Source organism: Crotalus tigris, unplaced genomic scaffold (assembly GCF_016545835.1).
Source record: "Crotalus tigris isolate CLP2741 ecotype Arizona unplaced genomic scaffold, ASM1654583v1 scf7180000017701.1507938, whole genome shotgun sequence".
In the NCBI taxonomy this organism is placed as follows: Eukaryota; Metazoa; Chordata; class Lepidosauria; order Squamata; family Viperidae; genus Crotalus; species Crotalus tigris.
Window position 1 is genome coordinate 754,585 of NW_024096577.1, and position 21,316 is coordinate 775,900.

At 42.2% G+C, this 21,316-nt stretch overlaps 1 protein-coding gene across 3 annotated transcripts in view; it reads left to right on the plus strand.

Moving 5' to 3' along the window:
* IL12RB1 (interleukin 12 receptor subunit beta 1) overlaps window positions 1-17,329 on the plus strand; it is a 67,392-nt gene extending 50,063 nt beyond the window's left edge. For all 3 annotated transcript variants that reach the window (XM_039338499.1, XM_039338496.1, XM_039338500.1), the window contains 10 exons: window positions 2,745-2,858; window positions 3,391-3,473; window positions 4,029-4,254; window positions 6,231-6,392; window positions 8,728-8,829; window positions 12,799-12,954; window positions 13,121-13,264; window positions 13,350-13,446; window positions 14,698-14,782; window positions 16,389-17,329. In XM_039338499.1, coding sequence (XP_039194433.1) covers window positions 2,745-2,858; window positions 3,391-3,473; window positions 4,029-4,254; window positions 6,231-6,392; window positions 8,728-8,829; window positions 12,799-12,954; window positions 13,121-13,264; window positions 13,350-13,446; window positions 14,698-14,782; window positions 16,389-16,826 — 1,607 coding nt within the window. In that variant the 3' untranslated portion in view covers window positions 16,827-17,329. The remainder of the gene's footprint in view (window positions 1-2,744; window positions 2,859-3,390; window positions 3,474-4,028; window positions 4,255-6,230; window positions 6,393-8,727; window positions 8,830-12,798; window positions 12,955-13,120; window positions 13,265-13,349; window positions 13,447-14,697; window positions 14,783-16,388) is intronic.
* Window positions 17,330-21,316: the final 3,987 nt, after the last annotated feature.

A 21,316-nucleotide genomic window follows, 5' to 3' on the forward strand; every position in this document is an offset into this window, starting at 1 on the left:
GACCTAGTCATGTTCCCTCAACTCAATCCACCTCATAAAACCCAGATAGCCCGGAACCAGCATATGTCCTTGAAGACTTGACTTTTCTCCCCGGATTGAATCAGGATGATAGATAAGCCTATCTGTAATGGGTGTTACTTAATGACTGTCCTTGACTATATCATGCTTTTCATTTATTTGCTAGAATTGCATTGGTTTTTAATTATACATTAGTTAGCCATATTACAATTTGTTAGTTAGGCAGCCATGTAGATTGAAAGAATTCAATTCATTGAATGAAGAAGAATTAAATCTTGGAAATAACCTCTGCACCAATCATACGGGATTTTATAGGTTAATACCAACACACTGAATTGTAATCATGCTAGTACAATTGTTACAAATTTGCTCCTCCAATGGAAGTGCTGCTTTGTTCAGAGGCATAATGTGCAGAACCTATTGCTGGTCTCTCTTCTTCCACCCTTACATTTCTTCACTGTCAGTCATCTGACCTCATTCCAAGGTGACAGCCTCTACAAGTTTAGGCCACTGTGGGATGCTATCGCTTAAAGGAAAATATTCCCTTTAACACTAGTAAGGATGATTTACACTGGCCTCATCCAAGGGCTGGGGATGAAGTGAAGTGAACATTGTAGAAACACAGAGAAAGAAGATGTTGCCAAAATGTGTTTGAATCATGGAATACAATAATGTAAGCCAGAGGTGGGGAACTACGGCCCCTTTATAACTTGTGGACTTCAACTCCCAGAATTCCTGAGCCTGCCATGCTGGCTTAGGAATTCTGGGAGTTGGTCCACAGATCATAAAAGGGCCATAGTTCCCCACCCCTGCTATAAGCCATTAAACTGATATAGAATCATAGGGCTGGAAGGGAGCTCTTCAAATCTAATCCCCTCATAACATCCCAGACAAATGCTTGTCCAATTTTTTTAATTGAAAACCTGTAGTGATGGAACACCCCCGACTCTGGGAAGCAAGTGTTCCATTGATATTTCTGAATGAAATCCATGTGATAAATTGGGTTCGCTGCCACCTTCATGCTTGAATAGCTAAATTCTGGGTAGTTTACAGTGAAAGAGACAGGACACAAAAGAAAGCAGTTCTACAGATAACTTTCCTTAACTGCTAGTAAGAGACTACACTCTAGGTCAGGGCTTTTCAACCAGTGGTATGGGTACCACCTGTGTTACATTGGCACCTGGCAGGTGGTACGCAACCATCCTAGAAAAATAGCGGGGAGGAGAATGAGCTGAACCGGTGGCAGCAGTGGACAAGCCTGAGCGAGAGATGGCTGGAGCTGCAGGGCTGTCAGGGCTCAGCGGAAGTGCCAGGATCAGTGCCAGGCTCCAGCTGGAGTTTGGCGCTGATCCTGATGCTTCTGCTGAGCCCAGAAGAAGCATCGATCAGCTGGAATGTTGCAGCATCTCCAGGGTCTTATGATTTACATTCAGATGCTTGGCAACCGATTCATATTTATGATGGTCACAATGTCCCAGGGTCATGTAAAGTGACCAGAACCTGCTGCAACCACCCAGCAGACGGGGGGGGGGGAATAAAAACCAAACACCCACCCCCACCCCACCCCCGCTGCCAATCCTCAACAGAAATGCTCACAACAATGAAAACCTCGGACAGGAGGAAGAGTGCCGCCGGGCGGGCAGGCAGGTGTCTTGCTCAGCTGTGCCTTGGGGGGCACTTTTTTCAGTGCCATTGTAACTTCGAACAATCACTAAGCGAACTGTTGTAAGTCGAGGACTACCTGTACTTCATCACTTTTTTCTTTTCTTTGGGTTTTTTTGGGGGGGAGGTCATCAAGTTTTTGACACCTTGCTAAGCGACTGGTGGTACTCGGATGTTGCCATATCCTAAAAAAGGTACAATGGATGAAAAGGTTGAAAAGCCCTGCTCTAGGTCATGGCCCCCTCAGAGCCCAGTTTGGAGGAGGAGGAGGAGGAACCAGGACCATCCAACAGAGAGGGCACGTCTCTCTTGGCATGTTTGGAGAGGTCAGGGGCTGAGGCTGATGCTGTCCCAGACCCCTCAGGCATTGGGGGAGATGGTCAACCAGATGAAGGGCTGCCTGCCTTCACAGACACAGGGGAGGATCAGCTGCTGAAAGGCAGTGGCACTGACAGGCAGCAGATCCCCTCTGATGAGGAATAGATGCCTCCACCACTCAATCCAAGGGCACAGAGAGCATTGCATAGGCAACCTCAGGGAAGGGCTGCAAGGCTACTTGGGAGAAGGTCACCCCACTCCTCCTCATAAGGAACACCTGGAGTAGACTGATTTAAGGAGAAGCCCCGGGAGTTAGTCTTTGCCAGGAACAATTGTTTGTTTTGGATTACACTCCCCCGGCTTTGACTCATGCCTTTTGCCTTGCTTTGAGGACTGCTTTTCGCCTTTTGCTTTGGGGACTGCCGTTGGTCTTGCCCTTGCCTTGTGAACTGCTTTTGCCCTTTGCTTTGCTTTACCTTCAGAACTGCCCTTGCCATGTATCTTGTCTTTGCCCTGAGGACTGCCATTTGTCTCATGCCTGGACTTTGCACTGTGGATTTTCCTGGTAATATTTGGGCTATTGTCACAGTAGCGCGGGGTGGAGCCTTACCAGTCATTGGAGGGTTGTTTGTTTAGCACTTATTGAGAGCAGTAAAGGACTCTCTAAAGGCCTGCCTTGTCTTGACCACTTGGGTCATAACAGGAGACAATCGAAAACTGATCCAGATATCCTTGCCTTTGTCTAGTTGCCACGTGTCATCTGGGAAAAAATATCCCTTATGAAGCGCAGGTTCGGTATCGAACTGATCACTCAAGCAGTCACTGGAGCAGCTGGAGCGAAATCTTCCTTATTCCCACAGGTGAGAGATGTGTGTGTGTGTGTGTGTGTGTGTGTGTGCATGGGTGCGTGTGTTATCTTGTAACTTGTCCCTGACTGATTTGTTTCCTCTTCTAAGACTGTGGAAGGAAGAAGACAAGACTCAAATAAAGGGGGTTGGGGACCGATTAGCAAAGTTTCCAGAGTCTAAAACAGTGGTTCTCAACCTTTTTAATGCCGCGACCCCCAACCGGTCGTAAGTCGAGGACTACTCAACTGGTGCAGCACCGTTTGCAGAATGGGACTTTTGGCGGGCTCAGCAGGGCAGAGACAGCCTGGACAATTCCTATTGGCTTTTGAAAGCCAATAGAATTAGACTCTATTCAAGAGAGTCTATTCTATTGGCTTTCAAAAGCCAATAGAATAAAAGGGAGTAGCACAGCTAAGGAAAAGGGGGGAAAATGGCAGACTGCGTTGTTTGGCGACCTCCATGAAATGGTCGTTCGACCCCAAATGGGGTCCCGACCCACAGGTTGAGAACCACTGGTCTAAAAGATGTATTTTGTTTCTTCCAGAAATCCTCAGAAGTCCCTCAGTAAATTATACTGTGGGGTCCCTAGGAAAGAAAGGCCTGAGGACTGTGACTCTGCAGTGGGGGGTAAGAGGAATGCTTTCATTCAGCCTTTGGGGCATCTGCTTGGAATCGATCATTTAAACATCCTTTGGTTCAGACTCCTAATCCAACCTGCATTTGGACTGCCTGCATTTAAAACATTAAAAACATTGTTTCTTAACCAGACAGAAGTCGAGAAGAACATGCAATGCAAACATTCAAGCTCTTTAGTTATGAAAGTTATATGTTCGGGGCTGATTGACCATTCAGCTGGTGGTGATGATTGGAGGGCAGAAATACACATTTGTGAATAAACTCCTGGATTTCAGTCACCCATTATTTTCACCTGCTAAAGGTGTCCGTAGGGCCAATGTAGAGCCCAGAGTGTTCTTGTAAATAAAGCCAGAGTCTGTCATTTTATTTTACAAGGTGACAACCTTCCTTAATTCAAGAATCCGAAAAAGAAGAGGGTAAGTGGGTCATAAGGCCTGATGTCAAGGTCTCTGGAGATCTTTTAGAGCTGAATGCCCAAGAGGTATTTCCCCAGACAAGCTGGTGGCTTGGGAAATGCTTTCTATGCTCTCTTTTGTATTTTTGCAGAGACCTCCTATGGAGCAAGGGGAAGTGAGCTATAATCTCACTTTTGTGATGCTGGCCTGCAAGCAGTGCCTTTTTGGCTTGGAAAAATACAACATTATCGTACGTGGTGCAACTAGGTGCTACACTGCTCTTTCTGCAGCTGAATATAACATTTCGCTGGTGGCATTTAACAAAGTGGGACATTCTCCAGCTTATTCCTTTAAGCTACCACCAGAACAAAATGCAGGTTGGTATACAAAGCAACGGTCAGGCGCAGCCCAAGAGCAACATAGAATAATTCAGCCAAAGTTCAGTTCTTTATTTGCTTACACAATAGAGACAGAATCTTGCCAGACTAAACCTACTGTATACTACAGGGAGTCCTTGACTTATGATCACCATCGAGCCCCAAATATCTGTTATCAAGTGAGACAGTTAAGTGAGTATTGCCCCATTTTACAACCTTTCTTGCCATAGTTAAGTGAATCACGGCAGTTAGTAACACGGTTGTTAAGTGAATCTGGCTTCCCCATTGACTTTGCTTGTCAGAGGTTGCAAAAGGTGATCACGTGACCCTGGGCGACTGCAACCATCATAAATATGAGCCAGTTGCCAAGTGTCTGAATTCTGATCACATGGCCATGAGGATGCTGCAATGGTAGTGTGAAAAACCTCACTCTGATATTCAGGGGTTGCCACAAAGAAGAGAGAGTCAGGCTATTTTCCAGAACACCTAAAGGCAGGACAAGAAGCAACGAGTGGAAACTAATCAAGAAGAGAAGCAACCTAGAACTAAGGAGAAACCTCCTGACAGTTGGAACAATTAACCAGTGGAACAACCTGCCTCCAAAAGCGGTGAATGCTCCAACACTGGAAGTTTTTAAGAAGAGATTGGACAGCCATTTGCCCGAAATGATATAGGGTTTCCTGCCTGAGCAGGGGGTTGGACTAGATGACCTCCAAGGTCCCTTCCAACTTTTTATTATTATTATTAGTAGTAGTAGTAGTAGTAGTAGTAGTAGTAGTAGTAGTACTTTTTCAGTGTCATTGTAACTTCAAATGGTCACTAAATGAACTGTTGTAAATCAAGGACTATCTGTACTATAATGCTAATAGATATATCCTGGGGGGGGGGGGGTTTCTACGGAGCAGTTATCTTAAATATCTTCTTCTTTCTCTAATCCATTTTCAGGCTGTATTGTCTCTTGTCTCTTTTCCCTGGAGTGTGCTCCCTCCTTTCTGGGAAACTGCTGCTTCACTATAATCCATCACACCACTTTCCCCTTTGCAAACCCAATCCATCAGAGCAACCATCTTCTAGTAATCTCATTTTGTATGGGAATTCTCTTCCACTATCAATCTCGCCTTTATATTTCAAGCAATATAAATTGACCAACATAGTCCGTCCTAGAAGAATTTCTCTGGAACATCTCTCCGTCAGGTGACTCTCTGATTGCCATTGAACTGATCAGTGTCACCAATCTTTACAGGAAAGATGGAACTACATATTTAAACAGTCTGTCCCAGACATCTGATGCATCCAATTGATATCTGAGAGCTTTTAGAGAAATTCCCAAGATCCTGGTGAACTATTCCTACCAAGGCTTACCAGTTGGAACATAAGGGTGATGGCAACTTGAATAGATGTGCTCTGAATGGCTTTTGTCTGTTTTACTAATCCTGGTTTATTGAGGAGCTTCAGGAAATGAAATATCAAGAGAGAGACCTAGAATGAAATTGGCAGAAGACAAAAAGTGAATCTGGGTACACATAAAAATGAATTATGGGTAAAAGCTCAGGTTTGAGCATATTCTATGGCAATAACAGTGGCATATTGTAAACATATCTCCAATATCTTTTATTGCATTAGAACAGAGATCTCAAACTCACCACGTCCTGTGACATTGTGCAACGTATCAGGACAGTTTTGGCATTGCCAGCAATGGGGTGGGCGTGGCTTCCGGATGACGCGTCTGGCCTGCGGGCTGGCAGTTTGACACCCCTCATTGGAAGATTGTTGCCCCATGGCCCTTCTTTTGTGAGATTTCAGAAAAAGTAGGGCACACATCTGTCAGAGATGCTACATACACAAGGCTCATTCACTGACTAGGGTAATGTTGCCTAACTTTAACAATTTTAAGAATGTGTAGACTTCAATTCCCAGAATTCTCCAGCCAGCACTAGATAGCCTTAATATTAATTTCTAACACTATGATTCTACAGTCCTAGGTCCCAATTTTCTGAACGTCAGTCTGTCCGGAAGGAATTTTACTCTGAAGTGGAAAGTGGATGACGATTTTGCTCTCTTTTGCTTTGAAGTTCAGCCTCTTGGAGAAACTTTGCCTAAGAAAGACTGCATGGATCCTAATGCTTACCTGGTTACAGGTAACACTGAAACCTCTTCCTAGACCACAGGTCGGCAACCCACGGCTCCGGAGCCACATGTGGCTCTTTGAGCCTTCTCCTTCTCTCTCTCTCTCTCTCTCTCTCTCTCTGTGTGTTTGTATGTAAAAAAGAGAGTGGCCTCACACTGTCGTCCGACAAGCTGACAAGCTTATTGGGCAGGGTTCCTGTCTTTGCTGCATCTCAGCAAGAAGCAGGGGGAAGCAGGAAGCAGCAGCTCTCTCTGTCTCTCTCTGTCTCTCTGTCTCTCTGTCTCTCTCTCTCACTCACTCACAGACACATACACACACACTCACACTGAGTGGGGGAAGAGGACTGGCAGACCAAGGGTAGGAGACAGCCAACCCAATAAGAATGTGTGTCAGCTTGTTGGAGGACAGCGTGAAGCCAGCTTGCCAGGCAAGCAGAAGATCGGAGAGAGGGAGAGGGGGGGAGAGAGAGGGAGGGAGGGAGGGAGGGAGGGAGAGAGAGAACTCATGCACAGCAGCCTCTATTTCTTTTTAATTAAACTCTTCAATCAAGCTCCCCGTCTCCTGTGTGTGTGTGCGCACACACACACAAAATTTTGCAGCTCCCAGTGTTTTCTTTTCTCTGGGAAAAGGGTCCAAGTGGCTTTTTGAGTGTTTAAGGTTGCCGACCCCTGTCCTAGACCTAGGCCCATCCAGGTTCCTCCACTAGAATATCACTCTTTCCATCAGAGAAACTCTCAAAGTGCATAGCTTGCTTGGCAGAAGCAGCAGGATCAAGAGAAAGTGGGTCCTACAGATGCTCTTTGTAGCTGTGTTGCTTTCTAATTTTATCCCCACCAGGTTTGCCCTAGTGCAGGGGTCTTCAAACTTGGCCCTTTTATGATTTCTGGACTTCAGCTCCCAGAATTCCTCAGCCAACGTGGCTGGCTAAGGAATTCTGGGAGTTGAAATCCACAAGTCATAAAAGGACCAAGTTTGAAGAGCCCTGCCCTAATGCATCTCTAGCTGGAGTTATACTTGGGTGAGGAAGGAGTTCGAAAAAGGTGGCATTTCATTGGAAGAGATTAGCAAATAACTTTGCCATTAATTTAAACCAATAAAACAGGGGCAGAAAGACTAGCTGAAACATACTATAAAATGACTATTTTGCATGGTGCATCTGTCAACTAGCAATAGTGCTTAAACTTATATACTGCTTCAAAGTGCTTTACAACTCTCACTAAGAGGTTTACAGAGTCAGCATATTGCCCTCAGCAATCTGGGTTCTCATTTTACTGACCTTGGAGGGATGGAAGGTTGAGTCAACCTTGAGCTGGTCAGGATCTAAGGAATTGAACTCCTGGCAGTGTGAGCAGAGTCAGCCTGCAATACTGCATTCTAACCACTGTGCCACCACGGCTCTTTCCTAGTGGCTCAAGGATGACTCAGCAGTTCGCACAACTTATATCAAGCCGGCTCATATTTTGTCAATGATACCATCTTGGAATCATAAAAGAAAGCAAGAGTGGGACATCCTGGAAATACACAGCTAGTGCAATATAGGCTAAAGAAGGAAAAAGATAGTAATTTGAACCACTGCTCTTTTCTCTATGCATGGGTTCTTTATATCATAGTTGAATGGACTGTAGGCTTCAGGATTCTCTGAAAAACCTGTGAAGGGGCTTCAGGACAGCTGTAATGGAGCGCTTGTTCACACAATATATTTGTTTACACCTGTAGGATGAAGCTGTAGGGATGGCCATTGACTTCAAAAGAGAATTAGATGGGATGGGAAAATGGATATTATTAGCAAGAGCTAATAGAAATAGTCATTTGTGGAGTCAGTCTAGCTCAGTGGTTCTCAACCTTTTTAATGCCGCGACCCCCCCAACCAGTCATAAGTCGAGGACTACTCAACTGGTCGTAAGTCGAGGACTACTCAACTGGTGCAGCACCGTTTGCAGAATGGAACTTTTGGTGGGCTCAGCAGGGCAGAGACAGCCTGGACAATTCCTATTGGCTTTTGAAAGCCAATAGAATTAGATTCTATTCAAGAGAGTCTATTAATGGAGTAGCACAGCTAAGGAAAAGGGGAAAAAAATGGCGGACTGCATTGTTTGGTGACCCCCGTGAAATGGTCGTTCGACCCCAAATGGGGTCCCGACCCACAGGTTGAGAACCACTGGTCTAGCATGATACCAGATGTTGGAGGGAAAACAATCTGGGATGTTTATTCACAGGACCTCTAGAAACATCTAGCTCTACTGTTAGAAATATGATGCTATGTAAAATAAAGTTTTGGTCTAATCCAGCAGGTATCTCCTAAGGTTATGATCATAAAATCTGTGATTTTTGCTTCTAAATTCCAGGGAAAATGGAGTCCAACAGGTGTTACCGCTTTGCAGTGTACAGATATAACACTACAGAGCAGTGGAAAACTTTTGGACATGGGTACCTTTTTCATAGAAATGGTGAGTATGTTGTGGTGACTTGCCACCTCTGCTTGTCCCATCAGTCAGACCCATCAATAGTTAAAAATGGATACTTCATATTTGGACAGAAATATCCCAAAAATGTTTGCCGGTAGGCCAATTGATATTGTCTTTTGATGAACCTCGGCTTTATTTCTTCTATCTTTGAACTTATCAGAAAAAAAGGTAGATAAGGATAGAACAATTGCACCTTTGAATTGACAAGCTTAACATTTCTGCCTCAAGCACTTTGAAGTTCTTAGACTCAACTTAACTTGCAATTTATCATTGCACAATCTTATCTTGCTAAACCCAGTCTTCCCCTTGGCCCCACAACACTGTCTTCATCTCATCCCCAACCCATGAGTGAAACCACCTAGTCATTAAATAAACTGCTTAATGAGGTATGTTTCCTTTTTAAGCTGACACTATCATCACAACTTCAAATGTTTAAAATCTGTAACATTTTGTCACCCATCAGCTCTTTCTCAGAACAGTGTTAAAGTGCATTACTTCAGTGATTGATTGATCAGAATAATATGGTTCTTGATTTGGCAGAAGAATATGATTCTCTTATTTTTCCCTCCTGCCCCGTGTCACTAACCAGTTAGTGGTTGGTTGGGTGGAAACATCTCTAACAGGACAGTCTGGGGCGAGATCTGGGGATGGTGCGTTTAGCCATCTTTCAAGTTGCTGGAACAATAGCTCATTGGTATGGAGATGGCTTGCAATAGTAACCTGTCATTCAGACGATTTCTGAACACGGGTTTATTGGACTTCTAAAAGACTGGTGGATCTTATCTACAAACAGCACAAGTGACAAACCAGTGGGGTGGAGAGAAGGGTGCAGGTAATGCTGGAGGGAGTTTTATGGTGCATTGAGAAGTCCATCCCAGCTTATCTTTCACCCTTCTTGACTTATTCTCCAAACAGTGTTTCTCAACCTTGACAATTTTAAGGCATGTGGACTTCAACTCCCAGAATTCCACAGCCAGCAATGCTGGCTGTGGAATTCTGGGAGTTGAAGTCCACATGCCTTAAAATTGTCAAGGTTGAGAAACTCTGCGAAAGCATCAGAGGGCAGGACAAGAAGTAATGGGTGGAAATTTCTCAAACAGAGATCCAACCTTGAAGTAAGGAGAAATTTCCTGACAGTGAGAACAATTATTCAGTGGAATAGCCTGCCTGATGGGTGCTGCATCACTGGAGGTTTTCAAAAATAGACTGGACAACCATGTGACTGGGATGATATAAGGCTTGTGCCTTGAGCAGGGGGTTGGACTAGAAGACTAGAGAGGTTTACCAATCTTCTCTTCCCTTTAGCTAATAAGGAAAACTTATGTTGGTTTCACTCCAGCTCCCAAATATTCCAGTTCAGGAAGGATTGCAAGAGAATGGCAGTGCTGGCAGCAAGTGGCCAGAGTTAGCAGCATCCAGAACTACCCCAACAGATCCCCTCCCAAGTGAGCAGAAGCAGCAGGAAACTTTCAGTACATTAATTTGAGACAGAAGCAGCGATTCAAGTTTTCCAGCCAAGTGCCAATTTAGGCTGCTTCTGTGGAATTCTGGGGAGGAGATAGAGGCTGCATCTCATGCCTCAAAAACAGATAACAGAGCATCTCAGACCTGTGGTTAGCAGGTCATGTGAAAGGCCCATTATCTTGAAAATACTGTAAGATAACCTGTTGTAGGGGTTATCAAAGAGGTAATCCTCAACTTATGACCACAACTGAGACCCAGATTTCTGTTGCTAGGCGAGACATTAGTTAAGTGAGTTTTGCCCCATTTTACAACCTTTCTTGCCACAGTTAAGTCAGTAACATGGCTGTGAAGTGAACCTGGCTTCCCCGTTGACTTTGGGACCCTCAGAAGGTCACAAAAGGTGACACTGCAACTCAGACATGTCAAACACAAAGCCCGAGGGGCGGATGCCACCCGCGAAGTGGTTTCATGTGGCCTGCGAAGCCATCCTGGAAACAGTGAGGGAATGGCCCCCGCTGCCTTGGCCCTGGCCCAGGCCGGCCGGGAGCCAATGTACAATTTTGTGGTGGCCATCTATGCTGAAGCACATTCAGTCTTAGCTCCAGTCTTAGCATCTAGAAACAGTGAGGAACCAGCCTCTGCCGTGTCGTCCCCGCCCCCTGGGTGCATGCTGGGGAGGTGTCACCCTTTGTGAGGAATGAAGAAATGGACCATGCCTTGGGGCTGGCCCTGGTCCCACCCCCTTCTGCCAGAGACCCTCAGATTTGTCCTACTCCTGCCCAGGCCCCCACAGGCACCCTTGATGTGAACGATGTAGAGCTGGCCATGCCCACCCAGTAGGTCACACCCACTCCATCCACGCCCACCCAGTAGGCCGCACCCACCCTGGCCACACACACCCAGCCCCCCCCCCAAGGGCAACCACAATGCTGATGTGGTCCTTAATGAAATTGTGTTTGACACCCCTGCTGTAACTGTTATAAATGAGTCCATTGTCAAGCATCCGAGTGTAAATCACATGATCATGGGGATGTAGGTGTAAAAAATGGTCATAGGTCACTTTTTCAGTGTTGTTGTAACTTTGAATGGTCACTAAATGAATTGTGGTAAGTCGAGGACTACCTGTAGACAACATGTATGAGCATTTTCACAACCTACAGTATTTCACTGTATTTATTTAACAAAGAGAACCAGTTTGGTGTCATGGTTGAGGTGCTGGCCTAGAAACCAGGAGACTGTGAGTTCTAGTCCTGCCTTAGGCATAAAAGCCAGCTGGGGAACCTTGAGCTCTCTCATCTCAACCCAAAACCTAGTTGAGAGGAAGATAGGAGGAGGAAGGAGTATGTACTTTTACCACCTTGAGTTACTTATAAAGTAATAATGGCAGGATAAAAATTAAATAAATAAATAATAAAAAAAGAATATGCCCCCCCCTCCGTGGCAACAGAAATTTATATTTTGTCTTGTGTAATGCCCAACAGGTGGTTTCTGTAAATCAGTGCTTAATATAAGATTATCCTTGACTTCCATCACTAAGCAATGCAGTCATTAAATGTTTTGTGCCTTTTTTGCCACACTTGTTAAGCGATAGTTAAGAGAGTCACGTGGTTGTTAAGTGAATCTGACTTCCCCCCATTGACTTTGCTTGTTGGAAGATCCTTTGGATAGTCGCAAATGAAGGTCACGTGACCCAAGACTCTGCCACTGTAATCCTAAATACATGCCAGTTGCCCAGTATCCAAATGTTGATCACACACAGACACAGTGACAGTTATAAGAGTGAGAAACAGGTCACAAGTCACTTTTTTCAGGGCCATCATCATTTTGAATTGTTGTTAAACAAATTGTTGTAAGTCAAGGACTACCTGTATTTAGAAATTCGTTATAATATTGGCTGTAATAATGCATGGAATGGAAAGAAAGAAAGGTTAGACTTTCCAGAAAAGAAGGAAGAATGATAGCTTCTATGAGAGCCAATGATCAGTATTTCAACCTTTCAGGAATAAACTAGGGCAGGGGTAGGCAACCTTGGCTCTTTTATGACTGTGCTGGCTCAGGAATTCTGGGAGTTGAAGTCCACGAGTCATAAAAGAGCCAAGGTTGCCTACTCCTGAACTAGGGTTTTTCAAACAGTATTCTACAGAAGTTTAGTGTTGTGCAAGAACTTGACAGGCAAACACACACATATAATGTTCACTTGAACATAGCAAATTGTTTGTCACCAGAGCTACAACCAGGGGCTCTGAGATTTATTTATTTTTTAAAATCAACATTTAATGCAGCCTGAGAACATTTCAAAACCTTGGCCTAAATTGCCCATCTTTGGTTCCTGGTCAACAATTGACTGCAACTTATCTTAACTCCATATTCATCTTCTCAAGGAAGTGATGTGAGAACCTGACCATCATCCCAAAGATGGAAGAAATCTACAGAATGTATAGATCCTCAAGAGCCAATAATCTGATAACTGTCCTCTTTGATCTGCAGCGTCTCTTGAAGATGCCACCCATGTAAATGTGACTAACCAAACAGCAAATTCTGCTGTCATCCAGTGGAAGCCTCCCAGAGCCCTCTCTGATTGCCCAGGTGTACTGAAGAAATATGTCATATGTTGTCAAAAGGAGCAATACAGTAACATCACATGTGAGTATGAGTTTCTGACCTTTGTGTCTTGGGTTCATACAATTTGGAAGACAAAATCCTGGCAAGGTTACCACTGGAATTTGGACCAAGGATTTGGTTGCTGCTGTGATGCTGTTGTGGAAAATGCCAACCAAAGGGCTCTGATTATTGTCTTGTTCTTGTTCAGATTATGATGTCAACGTGTCACAAACATGGTATACGATCCAGGACTTAGAGCCTGACACTGTCTATCTTGTTGGCATCTGGGTCTCTACGGCAAACAACAAAGACAACTGCAAAGCTTTTTATAGATTTCTTACCAAAGCTCCAGGTATAATAGTTTCTCTTCCTTCTGAGTTCTCCCTCTGAAATTCCAACAGTAGCAATAGCTTCTCGTGGCTTTTCTTCCTTTCTAGATCTCAAGCAGCTGCCACCGGTGCTTAGCTTTCTATTTATAGGGATTTTTGGAGTCATCCTTATTGTCACCACCATCTTCTACTTTCTCAAAAAAAGGTAACTATGATGAAGCCATGTGCAAGGGCAGCAGAGAACTGCCTGCTTTAATACCTAGGAAGTTTTGTCTGTAGACTGGCCAAATAACGATGATGAAGGGAGAGAACCCTGGATTTACAATAGTTCATATAGTGACCATTCAAAGTTACAATGGTACAGAAAAAATGACTTATGATCATTTTTCACACTTATGACCATTGCAGCATCCCCATGGTCACGTGATCAAAATTTGGACACTTGGCAACTGACTCATACTGTATTTATGATGGTTGCTGTGTCCTGGGGGGGGTCACTTGATCACCTTTTGCAAAGTCAGTGGGGAAGCCAGAGTCACTTAAAAACTGTGTTACTAGTTTAACAACTGCAGTGATTCACTTAACAACTGTCACAAAAAAATCATAAAATGGGACAAAACTCACTTAACAATTCTCTCACTTAGCAACAAAAATTTTGAGCTCAATTTTGGTTGAGGTCTGTAACACTTTTTATGACATTCGCAATACTCTTTGCATAGTATTCAGCACCTATTGTACAAGAAAGAGACTCCAGATTTAATAAACTCTGTTTTCCTTGATGAATATTAATTTGTAAACTGAATTAGATGGCATGGGCTATGTAAACTGATTTGTATAAGGCAAAAAATTTTTTTGAAATTACCTAAAAAAATGTGGTTAGGAAACATAAAATTAACTCCTAAGCAGCTGCCGTGAGCAACTGTTCTCTCCCTGGACAGTTGATTCCAAAGTCAGCTAATTAATCATCCACTATGTGCCTTCAGCGAGTTGATGCAGTAAAGCAGCTGAGAACATGAGCTGGGGAATTGTCACTTGTTATCCCAGCTCTGATAGAAATTCTAGCAAAGGCATTGTCTTGCAGCACCAATAGCATTCCATATCTGTAATATGGGAGATCATGCTACCAGCCTATCTTTCAGGGCGATCAGATGTATTAAAGATCAATGACCTAGTTTGCACATGATGCCAAGACATATTATTATCTGCTTTTAATTGGACATGATGATTTAGCATTATAAGTGAGTCTACTATGTTCCTACAGTATGTAGAAGAGTTCTATAGGACCTGGTTGTAGGTCCTGGCTTAACCTGATTTGCAAATGCATAAACTATTTAAAACTGGAGATATGCAAATGAACCACATCTGTTTCTTGAGCTTTTCCTGCCCTTCCAAGAGCTAAGCAACTTCCCCACTCCCAGTTCTGCTTCCCAAACCATTGTTTTAACATCTGTTCCAGAATGAAAAATGTATTCTGCTCAGCACTGCCAGATCCTGCTAATACAGAAGCTGTGAAGTTCCACACCATAGCAGAAGCAGAGCAGGTGAGCTTCAAGTGAAGATTTTCTGCATCAGGGGTGTCAAATTGCTGGCCCGTGGGTCAGTTGCATCATGTAGAGACCACACCCACCTCAGCTCCAGCAATGCGAAAAAAGTTGCGATACATCGCGACACATCACATGACGTGGCAAGTTTGACACTTGTGTTGTACATCATGTTATTGTGAGTTCTTCATTTATTGGATGAGGATCACTGCATGTTTTATCAGTAGGACAGTGTTTCCCAAACTTGACAATTTTAAGGCATGAGGACTTCAACTCCCAGAATTCCACAGCCAGCATTGCTGGCTGTGGAATTCTGGGAGTTGAAGTCCTCATGCCTTAAAATTGTCAAGTTTGGGAAACACTGCAGTAGGAGATAGCAGTAGCAGATGGTCTCTTGATCACCGGAGAGCTCTGTATTTGAGACTGAGAAGCTAAAAAAAAGGTACTTTAGCAGCTCACAGAACAGTATACAGGTAGTCCTCGACTTACAACAGTTCATTTAGTGACCATTCAAAGTTACAATGGCACTGAAAAAAGGGACTTATGACTATTTTTCACACTTGTGACCATTGCAGCATCCCCATGATCATGTGATTTACACTTGGATGCTTGACAAGTGGTTCATATTTATAACAATTGCAGTGTCCCAGGGTCATGCGATACCCTTTTGTGATCTTCTGACAAGCAAAGTCAATGGAGAAGCCAGATTCATTTAACAACCCTTACTAATTTAACAACTGTAGTGACTCACTTAACAAAAGAAAAGTCATAAAATGGGGTAAAACTCACTTAACAAATTTCTCACTTCACAACATAAATTTTGGGCTCAGTTATGATCATAAGTTGAGGACTATCTGTAAAATGGGAGAAGGACACTTCTTTGAATATACCAGAAACACAGCTATCAAGTGGTTGACATTAGAGCACTTTGGGTCTGTAGGATAAATCTTTTTTTGAGGATCTTTTTCAAAGAGTATCTCTTTGGCCTAAATTTGTGCTCTGCTCTTGTACTCTGTAGATCAGTGTTTTTCAACCTTGCAACCTGAAGAGGTGTGGACTTCAACTCCCAGAATTCCTCAGCCAGCCCTAATATATAGCAGTGCAGGTTTCCTTCCAATTAAGTTAGAAAGACAACTTAACCTCTGTTAGCATTTCCAGATGGCCAAATTAGAGCAGAATTGCCACTCAGAGCACACAATACTGGATAAGATGGGAAAACACCCTAATTTGGTAAAAAAAAAAAAAAAAAACCTGACCACCATTCATCTTAAAGCAGCTTAATAGAAATCTGTAGAGCCTAGTCTCCCACATTATGTTTAATGAAGTACCGTATTTTCTGGCGTATAAGACGACTGGGCTTATAAGACGACCCCCGACTTTGGAGAAGTTTTGCATGGTTTGGAAAGTCGTTTTATACGCCGGAAAATACGGTATTCCTTTTTGGCACATTGATTTGTGTAATCATATCTACTGTAGCTTGTAAATCATTTGTCTTATCCCAGGGTGCAGATTCTCCTAATTGTCATTGATTCAATAAAGTATGATTAAACAAAAATAGTTTGAGATGAATCTAACACCAAACAACCATTTTATTAATGTTTTTCAGGCCCAGGTAAAATTGAGTTTTATGGAACCAGTGGAATCCAACAGCCCCATGGAACCATTGGTTGTAGAACCTTCATTTGACAAAGAGGAGTCAGTTACTGATACAACAATGGACTTCTTGGGATTTGTCAAAGGAAAAGAAGAGGAACATTCTCCCAAGGAGGATGAGGTAGTCTCTGATGAAATCCTACTTTCTGAATATAAGGGGCAAAGATTTTTGAGTCCTGTGGAAGAATCTGAAGATTTTGTAGATGTTTCTCATGAAGAAAGCACTGGTAATGGTCCCCATCTCTTCTTGAACAATACTGAAGCTAGAGACCAAAATGACATGTGTATGTCCCAAGTTCCACTCTCCTTCAAACTGTTTGATAAACTGGTGGTGATTAAGAATGTAGGTGAAGGCTTTGACATTCCATGCAGTGATGGTGCTTCAACCTAGATCTATTTTTGAGCTTCTAGAATACATCTTACTATCTTACAGATAGCAAATCGAAAAAAGGAAATGGCAGACAACTTCTACAACCACTCTCTGAGGAAAGACACCATAGCCAGGAGGCACAGCATACTTTTCAAGAAGATAATATTTGTTGTATTGTATTGAAGTAGTGCTGCATAGTTTTCTTTACCTGAGATCTTGAACAGTTATTGCTAGTTGGAAAAGTGGCAATAGTGGAATACATACATCATGTGGTAGAGATAGCTTCAACTGATAAACCTCACTTGATTCAGTATCTAACATTGGGTTCTTTTTCTAGCGTTCTGGGCCACAAGGCTGGGAAAAACTATCTATGAAAGGGGCATAACTTGAGACCCCCTCCCTCAAATGATGCATCTTGTGGAGTTCATTTTAAAGTTCCCACTGAATTGTACATTTTATATGATAAAAGTGGAGTAACCCATTAATTGTGTTCAATGAATTTAATTTCAATTTTGTTTGACTGAATTTATGTTTGTTTTGATCTGGTCCTAGTCCTTTCTTTGTCCCAGGAAATTTCTCAAATGCAATCCTTCACACATGACTTGAAAATTGAGTGCTATCCTCAACTTTTTTTAAAAAAAAAATAATCACACATTCCTAGCCTTTTAAACTCTACAGAATTATTTCTGTAGAAACTTCTAGTGAAGAAACATCATGAACCTATAACAGTGGTGGCGAACCTATGCACGGGTGCCAGAGGCGGCACTCAGAGCCCTCTCTGTGGGCACGCATGCCATCGTCCCAGTCCTAGGCCTTCAGCTGGGTTTTATAAAACCTTTTCGCTTTAGGCCTCTGCCGCAGTGTGCAAAAAAAAAAAAAAGGTTCAATCAATCAGTCAATTTCAACTTATTGCGGGGAAAAAAAAGATCTCGCAAAGTTGGAATTAATTGATTGAACTTTTTAGTCCCACCCAGTCTGGCGTTACCACCATAGCCATGCCCACCCAATGGGCCACACCTACCCAGCACCCGACAATGCATAAGTGGGTTTTGGGTTGCATTTTGGGCACTCAGTCTCTAAAAGGTTCGCCATCATTGACCTATAACATACAGAAGGTCCCAGCCTTCTACTGATCTTCACTTGTCTCTCTTCCAAGCTCTGCAGTTAATGCAGTTTCATTCCTACATTGTCAGGGAATTGCACAGCTGGTGTCCAAATGAAGTCAGACACATTGACACGAACTTGTAGTTTTATGTAGATAAATATATTTTACATCTATCTATACAGCAAACTAGATAGGCAAACAGGAGATCATCAGGTAAATCAACACAGCAGGAACATCATGGGGTAAATTACAGAGCACATAGGAAAAAAGGCAGGAAACAAGGAAACTCCCCCTTTGCACCCACAGCAACCAATCACAGCTTAGATTACCTCATGTAGGAGCCAGCTCTCTCCGACCAATCAGTTATAACTGTGTGTTCTTACTTATTGTACAACCCCACTGTCCCAGCTACTAAATTTAAATATCTCAACATACATTTAAATGTAAGGATTACAGCATTGCCATATATGTCATTTATCTGCTTCTTGACTGACAGAGCTTTTAAATTTTCTATGCAAGGTTACTATTCTTGGTCAAACAGTCTTTAAGGAGCTAAAGTGGATGTAGTAGCAATACTTTTCCTAGGTCAATTCAAGGACACAAAATACTGTAGGCAACTTTGTCAAATCTCCCAAACTCTTTGGCAGCAAAGAAGTAAAGGAAGGGGAAATGGATAGCTAAGGCTCAAGTTATAAGGTCTGATTTTGAATGCTGGAGTGGTCTGCAGATATTTAACTGAGGTAAGCCAAGAAGTCCTTCCATGTGAGTTAGGAGGAGACTGTCCTGTGATGCAGGAGATTTGGGTACTTTCTGGTGCTCCTTCTGGTCCACTTTCCTAATGGCAACTGCACTGTTAGTCATCCTCCAGATGGCTGGTAGCCCTATAGGCATCATCACGAATCCTCTTAAAATAATGCTTATGGAAGGCTGACTCAGAAGATAAACAACATGGTAAGCTGGTGTGATGGGCTTTAGTTGGGAGAATACATGGTCAAATCAATATCTTGCCATAGAATTCTCAATTGTCTATCTTATGGTCTTTTTGAGAGGATCAAGTGGAGGATGGCACATGATATATGGTGCTCTGAGTTCGTACAAAGAAGGTGGGCTGTAAAGTGGCTGCTTAAGAAGCTAATTCTGAAATAATAGTCCCAATCCATTGATCTTTCTAGTCTGCTGTCCAAAATTACTACTTCAGTCAGCTTAATGACAGAGTTGGCCTTTCTATTACATGTTTAATTTAGCCTCCAAGCTAATTTCAGGATATGGCTAGGATTCTTTCAACAGCAGCAATGGTTCTTTCCCTCAGTTCTGAAAGCATAAAATCCAGCTTTATTCAGAATTGTTTCCCTGACAAAGTATACTAAATCCCTTGGAGTGTGGAAAGCAAAACAAATTATACTTTTTTGTATTTACAGTGTTTGAGATTGTTTTGAAGTATATTTTTAGGAGCCACAAAAGGTAAACAGTATTAAAAACTGGAACAGCACACATGTACTGTATATCATAAGAGGTTTACATTTTTTTCATTATAAAAGTTTACAGCAGATATTAGCAGATTCATCAGCAGCAGTTAATACAGGTACTTCTCGACTTATGACCACAATTGAGCCCAAAATTTCTGTTGCTAAGTGAATCATTTGTTAAGTGAGTTTACCTCATTTTACGACTTTTCTTGCCACAGTTGTTAAGTGAATCACCATAGTTGTTAAATTAGTCAAACTGTTGTTAAGTGAATCTGGCTTCCCCATCAAATTTGCTTGTCAGAAGGTCACAAAAGGGGATGACGTGACCCTGGGACACTGCGATCATCATAAATACTCAATTGCCTCAATTGCCAAGTGTCTGAATTTTGATCACATGACCTTGGGGATGCTACAACAGTCGCAAGTGTGAAAAATGATCACTTTTTTCAGTGTTGTTGTAACTTTAAATGGTCATTAAACAAATTGTTGTAAGTTGAGAACTACCTGTAATAGATTTTGTTATTACAAGATGTCTTTTTGCTGCGTCCATGAATCATTAATACTGTTAATCTTTTTTAATGGATGTCAACACTTGAGCGCATTTCTAAGCATCAATTTATCAGTATTTTAATTTCCTACTTTTTTAACTCTTATGACTTTGTCCATTCTCAAGAAAGAGTATTTAATTTAACAAAACATGCTGCACTCAGAATCTTTTTTGATTCTATTAGAGGTCATGTATCTTCAGAATTAATTATCTTCTTTATATCAGAATAAAGAATATTCTGTGGAATATTCTGTAGAATAATTCAATACGCCCTCTTATTATTAGCCTTCTGGAGGCTACAAAAGATAGTTCTTGAGGGTCTTTGGCAAATGAATAGTGATCCCTGTGCCCAGATTGGTGTTATCTGATATAGGTTTTTGACTACTTTGGTATATAAAAAAATCCCAATATTAATCATAAATTCAACACCAAGGTTGTGCTCACAGCAATAACTTGTGTAACATTACTTTATTGAATAAATAACAATTGGCTGACTTTGCAAGACGAATTAAGTCATAAATCAATGTTTCTACCCTAGATGCCCTCTGTACGGGTTCAACTCCCAGAATTCTTTAGTTAGAATAGTTGTTGGTTGCAGCATTTGGGGAATTCTGAAAATTGTAATCCCAAAACATCTTGTTGCAATTTTTCTGGGGACCTGAAGATGATAAAACTAAATTTTCACAACAGTTCTAAGCTAAAAAAAAAAAAAAAAACACCCCTAAACCACAGTTTGGTATTGTAGAGCTTGTAAACTCAGCAAATAATATCCTTATTTTGAATGGCTGTTTGTAGAATTCTGTATACAGTAACTTCCAGCTTATTTCTGATCTGTCAATTGAGTTTTAAAAACCAAATCCCCCCCACCTCCTACAGACAGTCCTTAATTTAAAACCACAACTGAGCCCAAAATTTTGTTGCTAAGCGAGACAGTTGTTAACTGAGTTGTGCCCCATTTTACAATCTTTCATGCCACAGTTATTAAGTGAATCATAGCTGTTGTTAATTTAGTAACATGGTTGTTAAGTGAAACTGGCTTTCCTATTGACTTTGCTTGTCAGAAGATCATGTAGCTCTGGGACACTGCAACCATCATAAGTATGAACCAGTTGCCAAGCATCCAATTTTGATCATGTGACAATGGAGATGCTGCAACAATTGTAAGTATGAAAAATGGTTTCCTCTTCATAAGTCACTTTTTTCAGTACTGTTGTAATTTCAAGTAGTCACTAAATGGATGTTGTAAGTCAAATGGATGGTTGTAAGTCAAGTCACCTGTACATAGATGTTTCACCAAAGCTGATTCTCAGAAATTGTACAGAGAAGAAATAAATAAGCATTTAACAGATGTAAACATCTGGAAGCAACTTGGGGAAAACATAGCCTGTAATTC